This window comes from Psammomys obesus, unplaced genomic scaffold, assembly GCF_907164565.1.
Source record: "Psammomys obesus unplaced genomic scaffold, mPsaObe1.curated_primary_1811, whole genome shotgun sequence".
NCBI classification, from domain to species: Eukaryota; Metazoa; Chordata; class Mammalia; order Rodentia; family Muridae; genus Psammomys; species Psammomys obesus.
Window position 1 is genome coordinate 4685614 of NW_026585685.1, and position 15038 is coordinate 4700651.

The 15038-nt window shown below is 39.1% G+C and overlaps 1 protein-coding gene across 3 annotated transcripts in view; it reads left to right on the forward strand.

The window, feature by feature from the left end:
• The first annotated feature begins 1202 nt into the window (after positions 1–1202).
• The window catches only part of Rsbn1 (round spermatid basic protein 1), a 44516-nt gene continuing 30680 nt past the window's right edge, over positions 1203–15038 (forward strand). For all 3 annotated transcript variants that reach the window (XM_055628730.1, XM_055628735.1, XM_055628742.1), the window contains exon 1: positions 1203–1905. In XM_055628730.1, coding sequence (XP_055484705.1) covers positions 1203–1905 — 703 coding nt within the window. The remainder of the gene's footprint in view (positions 1906–15038) is intronic.

Sequence of the window (15038 nt, forward strand, 5' to 3'; positions counted from 1 at the left end):
ATATTTCAAACCTAGTTTCACACAGTAAATAAGTTAATGGATTTTTATTATTTTAAAGCATTCGCTTTAATATTCCTATCAGTTTAATTTTTTACTTGAGAAAGTACAACGTAGCAACAGTGCTTTAGCGCTTTTCGTTAGGAAACCCAGTGCTAGGGCAAACTGAATGGTATTGTTGCCTGCTTATTGTAGTACAACGCATCCCCAGCAGGTGTTCAAGAACTCTATTTTAAACCGTACCTTTTCCTGCAGAAGTTCATCCAGCCCAAGTTACTTCTGTGGGGACTAGGGAGGACAAACCACAGTGCTTTTTATATGCCTGATACATCATTGTAGCCAATTATTTCCAAATATCTTAAGGACTTAAGTGTATTAGAACAATTCTAGGCAAAAGCTAAAGAAATGAAGCTTAAAATGGATTTGCGAGTAAACAACATCTGGCCAACAGTGACGATTTTGAAAGTGTTGTCAGGCTGACAATGCTTTTCCTATTTGCAAGTTTATATTTATTTAGAAAACAAAACATTTAGATAACGTCTATCGAGAAATTTTCGTTAACTCTCGGTATATGCTCAACACGAATGCTGGATTCTAAGTTCCCAAGCATGAGTAGACGTGAGTCTGCGCTCAGGAGACTCCTAAAGGCAGTGTTTGCACCTGCCTTGAGCCTGTAGCTGTTACTACAGCAATGTCATTGAACACACTTCAATTTTCTTTTTTTTTTCGTGAACAGCAGTCCTACTATACTTTGCAGCAAAAACGTCATTTTACATATTCTGAAATTCTTTTTTTCGTCGTTTGAAAGGGTAAAGGCCGGAGATTCTTTTACCTCACAAAGGTTAAGGAGAAATACGAAATTGAAAAGTCACTATGGAGACCACCTCCGGGTAAGGCGAAGAAGGAACTCTGCAAGAGCAGCGCCGGAACACAGTGCCAGACTCCGAAAGTATTAACATTGTTTAGCCGTTAGGGCGGTTGGCGGCAACTCGGCGGCCGACGGCAGTTGCGTCGTACCCCGAAGCGTGCCTGGGCGCACGCTCCTCCTCGGTTCCTCCACTCACAGTGCTGGAGAGGCGCGGGGAGAAAGTCGCGGCGGGTGTTGGAACTACAACTCCCGCAAGGCCTTGCGCGTCCAGGGCGCTTTACAATAGCAGCTCGGTTGGCGAGGTCTGCGGAGAGGGGTCGGAACTGCCGTTTCCGGCATGTTCAGCTCTACGAGAAGGACGGAGCGGTGGAGGGCGGGGGAGAGACTCCAATGCCCAGCGGGCCCTGCGCGGGTGGCGCTTGCGCGAATCGCGGACGGGGGGGCGGTCGGGCCATTTAAATGTGTGTTTGTGGGTGAAATGGCTGCGCAGGTCGGAGCGGTTCGCGTAGTACGGGCGGTGGCGGCGCAGGAGGAGACGGACAAAGAAGGGAAGGAGAAACCCCATGTTGGGGTCTCGCAGCGGGGAGTGAAGCGGCAGCGCCGGGCGAGCAGCGGGGGTTCTCAGGAGAAGCGGGGGCGGCCGAGCCAGGACCCCCCTCTCGCTCCCCCTCATCGGCGGCGTCGCAGCCGCCAACATCCCGGGCCGCTGCCTCCAACGAATGCCGCCCCAACCGTCCCGGGCCCTGTTGAGCCTCTGCTCCTGCCGCCTCCGCCGCCACCGTCGCTGGCGCCCGCCGGGCCCGCCGTCGCTGCCCCGCTCCCGGCCCCGGGCACCTCGGCCCTCTTCACCTTCTCGCCCCTGACGGTGAGCGCGGCCGGGCCCAAGCATAAGGGCCACAAGGAGCGGCACAAGCACCATCACCACCGCGGCTCCGATGGTGATCCCGGCGCCTGCGTTCCGGGCGATCTCAAGCACAAGGACAAGCAGGAAAACGGCGAGAGGAGCGGAGGGGTGCCTCTGATCAAGGCCCCTAAGAGAGGTGAGAAGAGGCGAACCGCCGGCTTGAGCTCTAGGTCTCAGTGCCCATATCCCGCCCCTTTAGGACTGAGAGACGCCGCTCTATTCCCCTGAGCCCACTGAAGTGGACTCCGGATTGAAGACGGTTGCCACAGTTTGACCTACTTGAGCCTTCTCTCTGAGGCCGAGCTGTCAGTTTCCATCCCTCTTTGCAGTCCCCCGGAGCCTTTGCAACGTTTATTTTCAAATTCGGTAGGGTTTCCGCGCCGCGCGGTGCTGGGCATTGGATTAGTAGGTGCGGTACTAAACCCTGCCTTTCTGAAGTAAAGGCTTGTCACTGAAAGTCCCTTCTTGTTCTCTTTCTTGGAAGGCTTTAGTTTTTCTTATTCTCCGCACCAAAATATTCACGTTTGACTCTGGGCTCTGAGTTTGAATTCTCCAAGAGGTTACACAACTCACTGGTTGCCTTCGCTTCAGCGAGGTTAAAAAAAAAAATCATTTATGGTGCTTCTTTTTCAGCTAGACGAAGTAATTTTTTTAAAAATATATATTAGCCCTGTTAAGTCTTAGTATGGTATAGGGTTGGCTCGAGGAAGGTTTTAATCACGCTTTGAATCCAAGGAAGTAGACCAGCCATATCTCTGAAGAGAAGGAAGGGCGCAATAGGATGTAGATGCAGATTCTAGTTCTCGTCATCCTGCCAGAGCACTATTTGAGAATCTCTGCAATTCCAGCAGTCCTTAAAGGTATTTCACATAGAAAAAATAGGACTCATTAAGTGTGATTTTGAGAGAAATTAGGCCGGCCAAAATTGATGTCTTCTACTGTCAGGTACTTGCAGCATTTTTTTCATTCTTTGTGGAAGAAATGAGGTATACTTTTGGTTATGCTGTATTATACTTTGTATATGATGTTTATAACTTGTAATATTCGTAATCTCAGTAGCATACTAACACACTAATATGTGTTTGAGTACTGGGCCATTTCAGCGATTACGTGGTAGTGAACCAGGCTTTGAATCTAAAATTTCGAGTTTCCTGCATTCTTCCCACATATTTGGTCTTAGTGCTAACCAGTTTGTGTGTGTGTGGGTGTACGCCTGTGTGTGTGTTTAGGTGCAAATTTTCATTGGATGGAACTGCATCTTTTTTTCTTTGGTGATACACAGATACCATTCTCAGGAGTAGAACTGTGGCAAGCTGACTGGTGTGTCAATTTCCAATTTTGCATATTGGAGTAGCTTATATTTTTGCCTTTATTCCCCACTCTCTCTGGTTTGTGTCCATACACAGCTACAGGGAATTTTGAGTAATCATTTCCTTTAAATTTGTGGTAGGAGAGAATACTAGGGTCCAGAATAGTGAAGAGACTTCATCTACATCAAGTCTCATTACCAAAGACAGAATTTAAATAATAATAATCCATAATAGTGAAGAGACTTCATCTACATCAAGTCTCATTACCAAAGACAGAATTTAAATAATAATAATAATAATAATAATAACAACAACAACAACAATAATAATAAATTATTGGCACAGAACCCAGGATCCTAAATGCCAGTTCAGGCTTCATCTCTGGTCTGCCTGACTTTGCTTTCCTTTGCTTCCCTTTTCTATACTCCTTTGCTTGCCTTTTCCCTGTGCCTTGACGTTCTCATTCTAGCAGCAGTCAGTAAGCTAACCAGAAATTATCAGGGATCTCTCAGTCCCCCTTTATGTGGGAGGGTGGTCAAATTTACAGCGTGCTTCTCTGAAGACTATATAGGCCCCAGGTTTTTAAAAATCAAATAAAAACAAGTCTCTCATACTGATGAATAGAATTTTCGTGAATTACATGATGTAAATGCCCTATATCTGTGTTGTTAAATATGGTAGCCATATGTGGCACTTAAACAGATTTGTATGTGGCTGTGTGACTGAGAAACTTAAATTTTATTTTATTCTAATTTATAACATGTTACATATAGCTCATGGCTATTACATTGGACAGCACAGCTTTTTGCTCTTTTTTGAAAGAGAAATGGGTTAAAACCAAGCCATTTGAACACTTTTCACTTCTGGTTTCCAGATAATTGGATTGCATGCGCAAACTATATATATTCTGGGAAAACAGGACCCTCTGGTCAGGTATATTTGAGGAAGCCTGTAGTGTCATAGTCTGAATAGCTGGAGTGCACTGTGCAAAAATCACACCAGCTTAATGTTGTTTATTTTAAGCTTTTTGTATAGTTGGACTAATACTTGTAAAAATCTCTCCGTTTGTTTATTTTTGTTTATCCTCGGGTTCAGGATGCACGGCTCTGGAAGTAAATTTTGGTTCTAGTGCTTACTGTATGATCAGATCAAATTAATCTCTTTTAACCCTACTTTTCCTATTTGTGAACTAGGGTTGTGGTATTTCATTCATATGGTTGTTGTAGGGATTCAGTGGGGACACTGTGGGCAATTAAAACTGGCTTTAATTTTACTATACTTGGTCCTGTAAACACCTCTAATAAAGTAAGTAGATTGTTGTTTACAGAGGAATCTCATCCTTTGCTTATGCTAAAATTATTAGGAACTTTCAATTTGCTTTGAAATAATTATAGATTCACACACACACACAAATAGCACAGTTTATTTCAGTGGTTATATCTTATGTAACTATTGTATAATACCCACACTAGGAAATTGATGTGTGTGTGTGTGTGTGTGTGTGTGTGTGTTTCTATGCCATCTTATCACATGTAGTTTAGAATAACCACCACTGTAAAATAAGGCACAAAACTCCAGAAATATCTCTCTTGGGCTTTCCCTTCATAGCATCAGGTATGGTCTCCTTGCCCGCTTTTCTGTTTTTAATCAGTAACAACCACTAGTCTGTTCTCTATCTTTATAGTTTTGTCATTTGAAATTTTATGAAAATGGGGTCTTTTGAAGCTAGCTTATTATTATTAAACTCAGCATGGTGTCTCTGAGGTCATCCATATGGTATATATGTCAGTGGCCCTCACCCCATCATTATTGGATAATATTATCAACAAGGGTGATTCTTGGATCTACGGACATTTTGGTGTCTAGTTTGGGGCTATTAGAAATAAAGCTTCCTGTTCAGAGTTTTGTTTGGAAGCAAATTTTCATTTCTTTGAGGAATGTTCTTATTAGGTCATGTGGTTTTTGTTTGTTTGTTTTGTTTGTGCCAATTTTTTAGTCAGTGCTTTTAAAAATATTTTAAGAATTTTTTATTGAGAATTATTTGTATATTACAGGTATCCACTGTTTAGTTTGTAGTCTGTTGCTTGCTTTTCCCTCAGTTTAACAAAGATATTTTACACAACAAAGTCAGCAATGTTTTATTGACTAATGAATCATTTTTGGGTGTCATTCTCCGCTTGCAAGCTTTATAATTTAATTTTCTGTGTTTAAATTTGTGGTCCATTTGAGTTGATTTTATACAGGTGTGAGATTATGTTCTTTTTTTGAATGGGAGGTGTTCTTTAGATAGAGTCACTGTAACATCTTTAATTGAAAATCTCCCACTGAATTGCTTTTGCATCTTTATAGATCACTTGTGCAGCTGATGGACTCTTTGCTTTCTGTTGCTTTGTTAAACACCATGACCAAAAGCAGCACAGGAAGGAAAGAGTCGCTTTTACGGGCCACAGTCCATCATGAAAGGAAGTCAGGAACAGGAACTCAAGGCAGGAACCTGAATGCAGAAACTGAAGCAAAGACCATGAAGGAACACTGCTAGCTTGCTTCCCATAGTTTTTTTCATTTGTTTTCTTATACCACCCAAGATCATCTGCCCAGGTTTGGCATTGCCTGGGCCCTCCCACATCAATCATTGATCAAAAAAGATATTCCCTAGGCTTTTCAATCTGATGGAGGTATTTTCTCAGCTGAAGTTCCTTCTTCCCAGATGGCTCTAGGTTACTTCAAGTTGACAAATCTAACCAGCACGACTGGGTGGGGAGGCAGGAAGGCTGGAAGTTTCAAGCCAGCATGGGTTACATAGCAACTTCCAGCCAGGTATGTTTGTAGAGAGCTTGTCTACATGCACAGCCCTGGGTTCAGTCCCCAACACGTCCCAAAACTGGGTGTGGTAGCACTGGCTGTAATCTCAGTACCTGGAAGGTGGAGGTAGGAGGGTCAGAGGTTTAGGGTCATTCTTTGCCACATGTGCACTTGAAACCAGCTTGGGACGTTGAGATCTTGTCTTAAAACAAAAACAAAAAAATTAGTTCTCCTGCCTCTTATTTTAGAAATTGTTAAGATTGTTTTTTATGTTTCAGATTGTAGAAAACTCCTCATAACACATGAAAACTGTAGGATGTAAATTCCATGTCCACAAATAAAGTTTTATTGGAATACATTTATATATACTGTCTGAATTGGTTTCTGCATTATAGTAGCAGAGTAGGAGTAGTTGAGGCAGAGACCATCTGCTCTACAAAGCCTGCCGTGTTCTTTACAAAGTTGGCAACCTCTGACTAAAGACATGGAACATGACTAAGAGACATGTTCCTGCACATCAGCCCAACAGTACTCAATCCAAATTCATATATAGGATAATTTCAGATATTACCACTTCAGACATCTGGCGTTGCTCATACATAGTTAAAAGAAAAGCTTGGTAAGTAAATACTTGCTCCAAAATAGGAAGTAAAATGATTTTCAGAGGTGAGTAACATGCTTGAAATTTTCCAATAGTGGAACTGACTGTTAGAGTCTTAAGAAAAACCAAATGCCTCAGGATCTAGTTTGCTCTTTCTGCTGTGCACTTTGGGACTGATGTATATAAAGAAATATTAAAATGTTTGCTATATCTTATAAGCAGTATGCTTCAGCCTACCTAAATAGCCACTTGTTTCCTTTGATCTTAATTTCTTTCTCTCCTTTGTTATTATTCATAAAAGTATAGACCAAAGATATTTCATCAAAAATAATAGTTTATTTTTAATTGTTCTTGGTTAGTAACTATGATCTTAATATATTAAGAATCAGAAGATAATTGCCTAGCTTTCAGCTCCAGTGTCATTAAACTACAGGATTGCTCTTCTGTGAATTGTCATAGTCAGCTGTTCTGTTTTTCACTGTTGACCCCCTTCCTAATTGCTATCATGTGGAAGTGTTCTGTGATACACAAAAGATACTGGGTGTGTTGCCACATTTCTGTGATCACAGTATTTGGGAGGTTGATGATTGCTAGCTGGAACAGGACCCTTTCTCAGAAAATAGGAAGATACTGATAGAAATATTGATTTTTGTGGTAGCAATGGAGAATTATTGGCTTTATAATGAGAATTAATTTTATTTATCAGAAACTTCAGAAACTGTTTTCCCTATCTACCAGAGAAGAAAAAATTTTTGTCAGTAACGTATGAAAACTTTCATATAACAAATAATGCTGTCTTTGTGATCACATGTTTGTAAAGGGCATTATGCTTAGGAATATGTAACGCTTTACTAGAAACTCATATAGGCCAGCATCTGAAGTCCAGTGATTGTAACTGGATAATCTTAGTTAATAATCAGAGAGGCTGAAAGAAGAGGCAGGCAAGAAGAAAGTGCACTGTGTTGTACTGAAAGAATATGAAATTTGGAGTTAGATGGGTCTGAATTTTCACTGTCAGCTGCTAGCTTTGTGACCTAATAAAAGTTACATCTGTTTCAGATTTTCAAAAAGTTTATAATTTAATTATTTTTTTTATTAATTACAGTTTATTCACTTTGTATCCCAACTGTAGCCCCCTCCCAATCCTACCCTTCCTCCCTCTTCTCCATCCCTGCCCCTCCCCCAGTCCACTGACAGAGGAGGTCCTCCTCCCCTTCCATCTGATCCTAGCCTATCAGGTCTCATCAGGACTGGCTGCATTGTCTTCCTCTGGCTTCCCCCTCAGGGAGAAGTGATCAAAGAGGCAGCCACTGAGTTCATGTCAGAGACAGTCCCTGTTCCCATTATTAGGGAACCCACTTGGACACTGAACTGCCATGGGCTACATCTGTGCAGGGGTTCTAGGTTATCTCCATGAATGGTCCTTGGTTGCTGTTTCAGATTTTGCTTTCATCTTTGAAAAAGAATTTCTGTGTCTACTGGACTGAATTGTTAGATTAAAATGAGATCATGAATAAGGTCCTAATAAATATTTAGTGAGTCATCATTTTTTCTCTTTTTCAGATTTTTCTCCCTTTTTATGTTTCACTTGTGCTGTATTTATACCATACTCTGGGCCAGTAATTTCTAGTTTTAATCTGATACCCCAGAGTTGTTGACAAGTATTTCAAGGAATGTTATCCAACCCTTTTATTGTTATTATGATAAGATAAAAACTTGTGTCAGACCTGTGATGAAAGATTCATTATCTTGTTTAATTCTTGCAATAACTTTAAGTTAACACTAGTGTTAATAATATTTTAAGTAAGAAAATAAAGGTTTAAGGGACCTTTTGGGTTTGTCCAGAGACTAATAAGCAGTAGAGGCGGGGTAGTCATCTCAGTCTTAACAGAGAAGCAGTGAAGCAATTTTGGTTTTGTGTGTTTTTGTTAAGAGGCATGCTGTTGTGCTATTCCCCAGGCTAGCTTTGAGCCCACAATTCTCTTATCATACTTCTGGGGTTCTGGATTACAAGGCATATAAATACCCAGTCTCAGCATGCACTGTTTGTACGTATGTGTTTGTGTTCTTGTTGATATGCGTGCGAAGGCCAGAGATCCATCTCAGGATTCATTCTTCATGAGCCTTCCACTTTGTCTCTGAGCTAGTCTCTCACTGGGACTTAGTTCTTATCTGTTTGGCTGGCTAGCCAGTGAGCTCCAGGGATCCTCCCCATTATTGGGACTCAAGCACTTGCCACAATGGTTGGTTTTTTCAGGTGCTTGCTGGGTACTGAACTCAGGTCCTCATACTTGTCTAACAAGCACTTCACCAATAGAGCCATTGCCTGCTCTTAATTAGCACATTCTGCCTTTAGATTTCTACCATTTGGGAGTGAAAAGAATAATTAACATTTACTCTTTGTTACATTCTAGGATTATGCCAGCTACTCTACATGCAATTTTCATTTATTTTGTACATTTTTATAGGAAAATACTCTTGTCTCCTTTCCCCCATTTTATCAGCAAGAAACAGTGAGATACAGAGATACTAGTTTGCAAAAGGCCAAGCTGCCTTATTTTCAGCAGCACAGCAAAATGGTACAGCTGCTTCAGAAGACAATTTGGCAGTGTTTTAGAAAGCTAAACATACTCTTATATGATATGGCAGTTCACATACTATTTGGTATTTACCCAAAATTTTTGGAAACTTATATCTACACAGAAATTTTAAAAGTTTTATTCATAATTGCCTACAATTGGAAGCAGCTCATTTCCTCTTCTTCTTCCTCCTCCTCTTCTTCTTCTTTTAAAGCATTTTTATTTATGTATACTCTGTTCTGCCTGCATGTCAGAAGAGGGCACCAGATCTCATTACAGATGCTTGTGAGCCACCATGTGGTTGTTGGGAATTGAACTCAGGACCTCCAGAAAAGCAACCAGTGCTTTTAACCTCAGAGCCATCTCTCCAGCCCTCTCAGATGTTCTTTGATAGATAAATGGACAAATTGTGGTACATCTACAATGAAATATACAGCTCTAAAAACAAACTACTGAGTTCTGAAAAGTAACAGAATAACCATATGTACATTACTGTTTCAGTGATAGATAGAACCCAGTCTAAGAGGGCTACACACTGTATGATTCCAGTTGTGTAACACTGAAAAAGACAATCGATGGAAACAATGAAAAACATCAGTAGCTGCTGGTAATTAGGATGGGGGAGACTTAAGAATAGTGAGATCTCAGGATTTTTAGGGCCACTAAACTACCATGTAAAATATTGTAGTGGTAGGCTCATATCATTTACAATTGTTCAAACAAGAATGTACAGTACCGAGAGTGAACTATAACTTGAACTCTGGCAGTTGGTGACGGTGACTGAAGACATACCAGTGTGTTCAGTGGGGTGTTTGGGAAATTTGTATAGCTTTTTGTCAGTTTTGTTTACCTAAAAACAACTATGTTTTAGGGTGAATGTGTTCATGTAACTCTGTAACGGTAGCATCCAGCAGGCTAAGGCAAGAGGATCATGAATTCAAGGCTAGCCTGAGACATCTGATAGATTCAAGACCAGTTCCAGGTAAATAGAGAGAAGACCCCTTTTCAAACAAAACTACGCCTATTAAAAACAAAACAAACAGACAAAAACACCCATGTAGTTTTAAGAAGTGGTAGAACAGGGTTTCCACCTAGCTAGCTTTTTTTTTTTTTTTTTTAGCATAAAGGTTACATGTGTATAGTGTTAAAAATAATGACTTTCAAAAAGTTGGCTTCAAAAGGAATAGCTTTTTGGTTTTTCATTTAAATCAGGTTTTTATATAAAACTACAAGTACAAGAAAAGCAAAAATAATTTATTCCCCCATTACTTTTGGGAGACTGAGGTAAGAGGATCTTGAGTTTAAAACAAACTACTTAGCAAGGCCCTATCTCCAGAACAAAAAGAAAAAAATAAAGTTATTTTTAGAATACAACTTTAGTTCATTTTCTTTATGATTAATACGATGTGAACAATTATTGTTTGCTTTTTCTTATCTATCACACATGATACTTAGAAGTGGAAGGTACCATAGTTCCTAAGATACAGTTCAGGTGTGTGCGTGTACATATGATGGTCCTGGGAATTGAACCCAGAAATTTGTGAATGGTAGACAAGTACTCTACCATTGAGCTACATCCTACCCCTTATGCTAATTTTTTTTGCACTAGTGAAAACTAGTGTGATAAGTAAACTAGGCTATTTGATGATAGATGATGTTAACTAATTTGAGGACTTTTCCATGTATTCTAGGTAAAGTTGTATGACTTTTTGAAAGAGAGCTGGCAATTCGTTTCTTAGATCAATGTCCCCCCTGTCTTTCTCTGTAGTAAGACAAGTTTCAGTGTGGTATGTAAAAAGCTTTCCTTAATATAAGTGGAGTATAGATTGGTTCTTTGTTTTTAAGAGCTGATGTGAGGGCTGGAGCACCTGCCCAGCGTGTGTGAAGAAGAGTAGGTTTATTTGCTGTCGCTGCAAAACAAAACAAGAGGAGAGCAATGACAGGCCAGCAAGATCCCTCAGTGGGGAAAGGATGTGGAGCTAGAAGCCTGCTGACTTGAGCTGGATCCCTAGAACACATATATATGTGGAAGGAGACAACTTCCACAGAGCTGTCCTCTGACTTCCACAGAGGCACCCATGTACGTATACACAATAGCTATAAACCAGCAATGAAACTGATGACAGTAAGTTTTAGCTCTTACACCCTGGAGAAATAACTATGAAAGTTACTTCCTGAACACTTTTTTTTTTTTTGTGGGAAAACTAAACCACTGTACCAGAAATGAAAAGATCATGAAGCCTTTAGGTGTTGACTACCTCCATTTTTTTTCTCTCTTTTGTAGACATTAACTTTTAAATAATGTTCCTTACTCAAAGCAAGGCACGTGGCATTTTCTCAAACAGCATCGGTGGCCGACTTCATGTAATAACAGAGTGGAGAGATGCGTAGGACATTCTCGGTTTAAACTCCACTGCAGTTTAAGAATAAGTTTTGTTTGTTCATGTAAATTCATTAGCAAGTAGGAGATGAATGGTCTCAAATTTATCTACACAAAAGGCAAGCTTCTGTATCTCAGCCTGAGAAAAACAGTCTACATTTGAAAAACAGGATTAGTTAGGAGAAATCGAAATTTGTGAGAGTAAAATTAATTTAAAGCTCATTTTATTTTCTTTTTGTGGCTTTGTTACACTTTTTTTTTGTTTTGTTTTGAAACAAAAGTGTTTTGGGATAAAATTGACAAGGACTTGGCCATGTAGAAATACCACTGATAAACAAATAGTAATATAGAAAATAACTGTTAAGGCACTTCCTTCTCAGTGCTAATTTCAGTGGCAGATCTAGGTCATAATTCACTTTTTGTATAGATTCTGAAACTTAAAACCTGATATTTTCAGAGCTATTCTTACGTTCCCTTCCCATGAAATTACAAAAGGATTTAGCAGGGTGTGATTAGAGGAGCATTTTAAGGCCAAGCTTTATAATGAATGACATTTTGTTTCTTGGGAAAATTGTCTAAATTACTGATTTGCTATTGGGAAACATATTTAGGTTAGTTTTTTCTTTTTTAAGATTTTATTATATATATATATATATATACAGGTGTACATGCAGATAGAGTACTCATATATATGAGTACTCTATCTGCATGTACACCTGCATGCCAGAAGAGGGCATTAGAGGGTATAGATGGTTGCAAGCCACCATGTGGTTGCTGGGAATTGAACTCAGGTCCTCTGGAAGAGCAGACAGTGCTCTAAACCTCTGAGCCATCCCTTCAGCCTCTAGATTAGTTTTACAAAACTAATACAAAATAGTATAAAATATAAATAAATATAATTAAGTATTTTACTTAATTACAATCTAGTTCTATATGAAGTATAAGATGGATTATATTTTTAGTTACCAGTATAAGCAATCTGCTTTTATGAATGTTATATAGTTATATTTAAATGATGTTTATAAATGAAAAGGCTTTTTTTTAATTGGGTTCTCTTTCATCCCATCCATCCATCCATCCATCCATCCATCCATCCATCCATCTAACTATCTAACTATCTGTGTTTATTTTAAGTCGTTTCTCATTCTGACTCTGTACTCCAGGCTGGCCAGGCTGACCAGGCTGACTTAGAGGTCATTCTCCCTCTGCCTGTGCCTTTTGAGTGCAGAAATCACAAGGGTGAACTACCATGCCTGGGCTTTTGTTGTTTTAAAGGAATTTTCAAACACATAGTACATTGTTTGTATATTTTAAAGGCGTGCATTTTAAAATATTTTCTTTAGCTTTTATAACTTGTATGTGGTCATTTGGAATGGTTTTATCTAGGGTCTTTATATTAGTTAGTATTTATCTATTATGCCAAGTAAGTGTTGTATAACTGGGTATATATGTTAACTAAATTGTTTATATTGGAAATACTATTGCTTGGTAGATAAATTATAGTAAATGCTAGACTAAATTTGAAGATTAGTTAGGACTATAGTTGTTTAATCCCAAAGGGTTTTTTTTTTTTGGGGGGGGGGTCAGCTGTATTTTCTAACTACTAAATAAATGATGTCTTTCTGTATTGGGCTTGTCAATTCATTCTGACTGTTTAAACCTTGAGTCAGTTCTTACATTATAACATTAATATGTTTCTCATAGAAAATTAGAAAGGTACAGATAGGCAGAAAAGATAGACATTTATAATCTTGCCACATTTGATAACTACTAGTAATACTTTAGCATCTATCTCTACAGACATTTTTCTGTATTTTATGTATATAGCACATATATACATGAGCCAGCTTTTTCCCTGATTTTAGATCTTTTGCTTCTCTTTAGAAATCTACCCCTAGCTCTTCAAATACCCAGCCCTTTTATTATTTAGAACTCATTCTAAATTTCACCTTATAAAGTGAGCTTCCTCAACATCTAGAACGGCCTTTTCATCTCTTACTACCTGGTAGTATTGTAGCTTCTTGATTTTCTTCAATTAGATTATAAGGTACAGGAGAGTAGATTGTGTTTGTGCTGTAGTCAGCATTGTGGCCCTAATGTTCAGAGTGTACCTAGTACATGGTATGTATGTCTGTAATAAATTCAAGTGAATGAATGTTTAATTAAAAAATAGTATCAGAACAAATGTATGTTAAGTGCTTTGGAATAAAAGCTAATATATGCTCCTGACCTCCGATTAGAGTCTAGAAGACAGAGAGTTCTGTCAGTCTGGAACGGGAAGCTGTGTGGAAAGGGCATCATGGACTTGCCTTTGCCACATATTCTCTTAAGTGGAGAAGTTATCAGTACAGGCCTTCCAGAAGAGTCAATGTGATCATTTATGACATTCTTATGTAAACTTCACTACTCTAATTTATAGTTTATAGTATATAGCTATCAGAATTTATTCACTATGTTAGGTATTTTAGTGGGTTTAGTGATTTTGTTGCTTTAAAAGATACTGTCATGACTATTTTTGTAGATCTCCCAGTCATTTCTTAGATAACTTTGACTTAGAATGTTTTCTGGATCTAGAGTTTATACATGTTTTCAAGGCTTGTGGTGCAGTATCACCAAATTGTCATTTGTGGAAATTTTATCAGCTTTTTGAATAAGGGTTAAGTGTTTTGGAGCCTACAGATTTTCCAGTTAATCATCTGTCCGTAATCTTGGGTAAACTGTTTTAGCACTTCATATTTGACTTTGTTCCTATAAAACAGTGTGGAGAACTTCCTCAGAGAGGATGTAAAGGTGAAGCACTGTGTGGAGGGCTCTGTGCAGAGCCTGGCACAGGGTAAACTTTGCCAAACAATGGTCACCAGTTCCTGGGTTTTGACTCTGTTGTTTCTGATGTCTTGCTGTTTGTGTTGTCTTTCTTTTACTTTTTCCCATGAGAAGAAGAAAAGGGCTTCTGTTTCCCTTCCCTTTTTGAGACAGTCTTGCCTTAGAGCCCATATTGGCTTTCATTTCTTAATCTTTTGTTAACCTACTAGAAGCTTGAATTACAGGTGCGTGCTACCACACTAGGATCAAAAGGATAGTGTAAAGTCTCTGGCTTTCCTGAAGAAAAGTGATGATTACTTTTAAAAGAGACATCAGGAAAAAGGGGTGAGAAAAATATAGCAAGACACAAAGGGAGAAAAAGATTGGGAGTAACAAGAACACTTGTGGTAGAATAGTAGATACGACCACGAGATGAGCAGAAAATAAGGTGTGATGAGAATGTGAGTGGCAACCTGTGTCATCCATTTCCTTATAGTAGAGATGTCTCTCACCCCACCCTACCCCACCGCTGCAGGACAACATTTTTTTAAAAATTATATTTGATAGGTAAAAATAGTGTTTTATGGTTTAATTTGTCTTTGGCTCAACTGTGTGTAGTATAATTATTAATAGACAGCAAAACATGAAACAACAAATTTCAATTTAAATTTTATAAGAGTAACTAAACAAATAAATACACCATATGGTATAGCATACACTACTGCAGTGTTTTAGCTTTATTACAATCGTGTGTGTGTGTGTGTGTGTGTGTGTGTGTGTGTGTGTGTGTGTGTG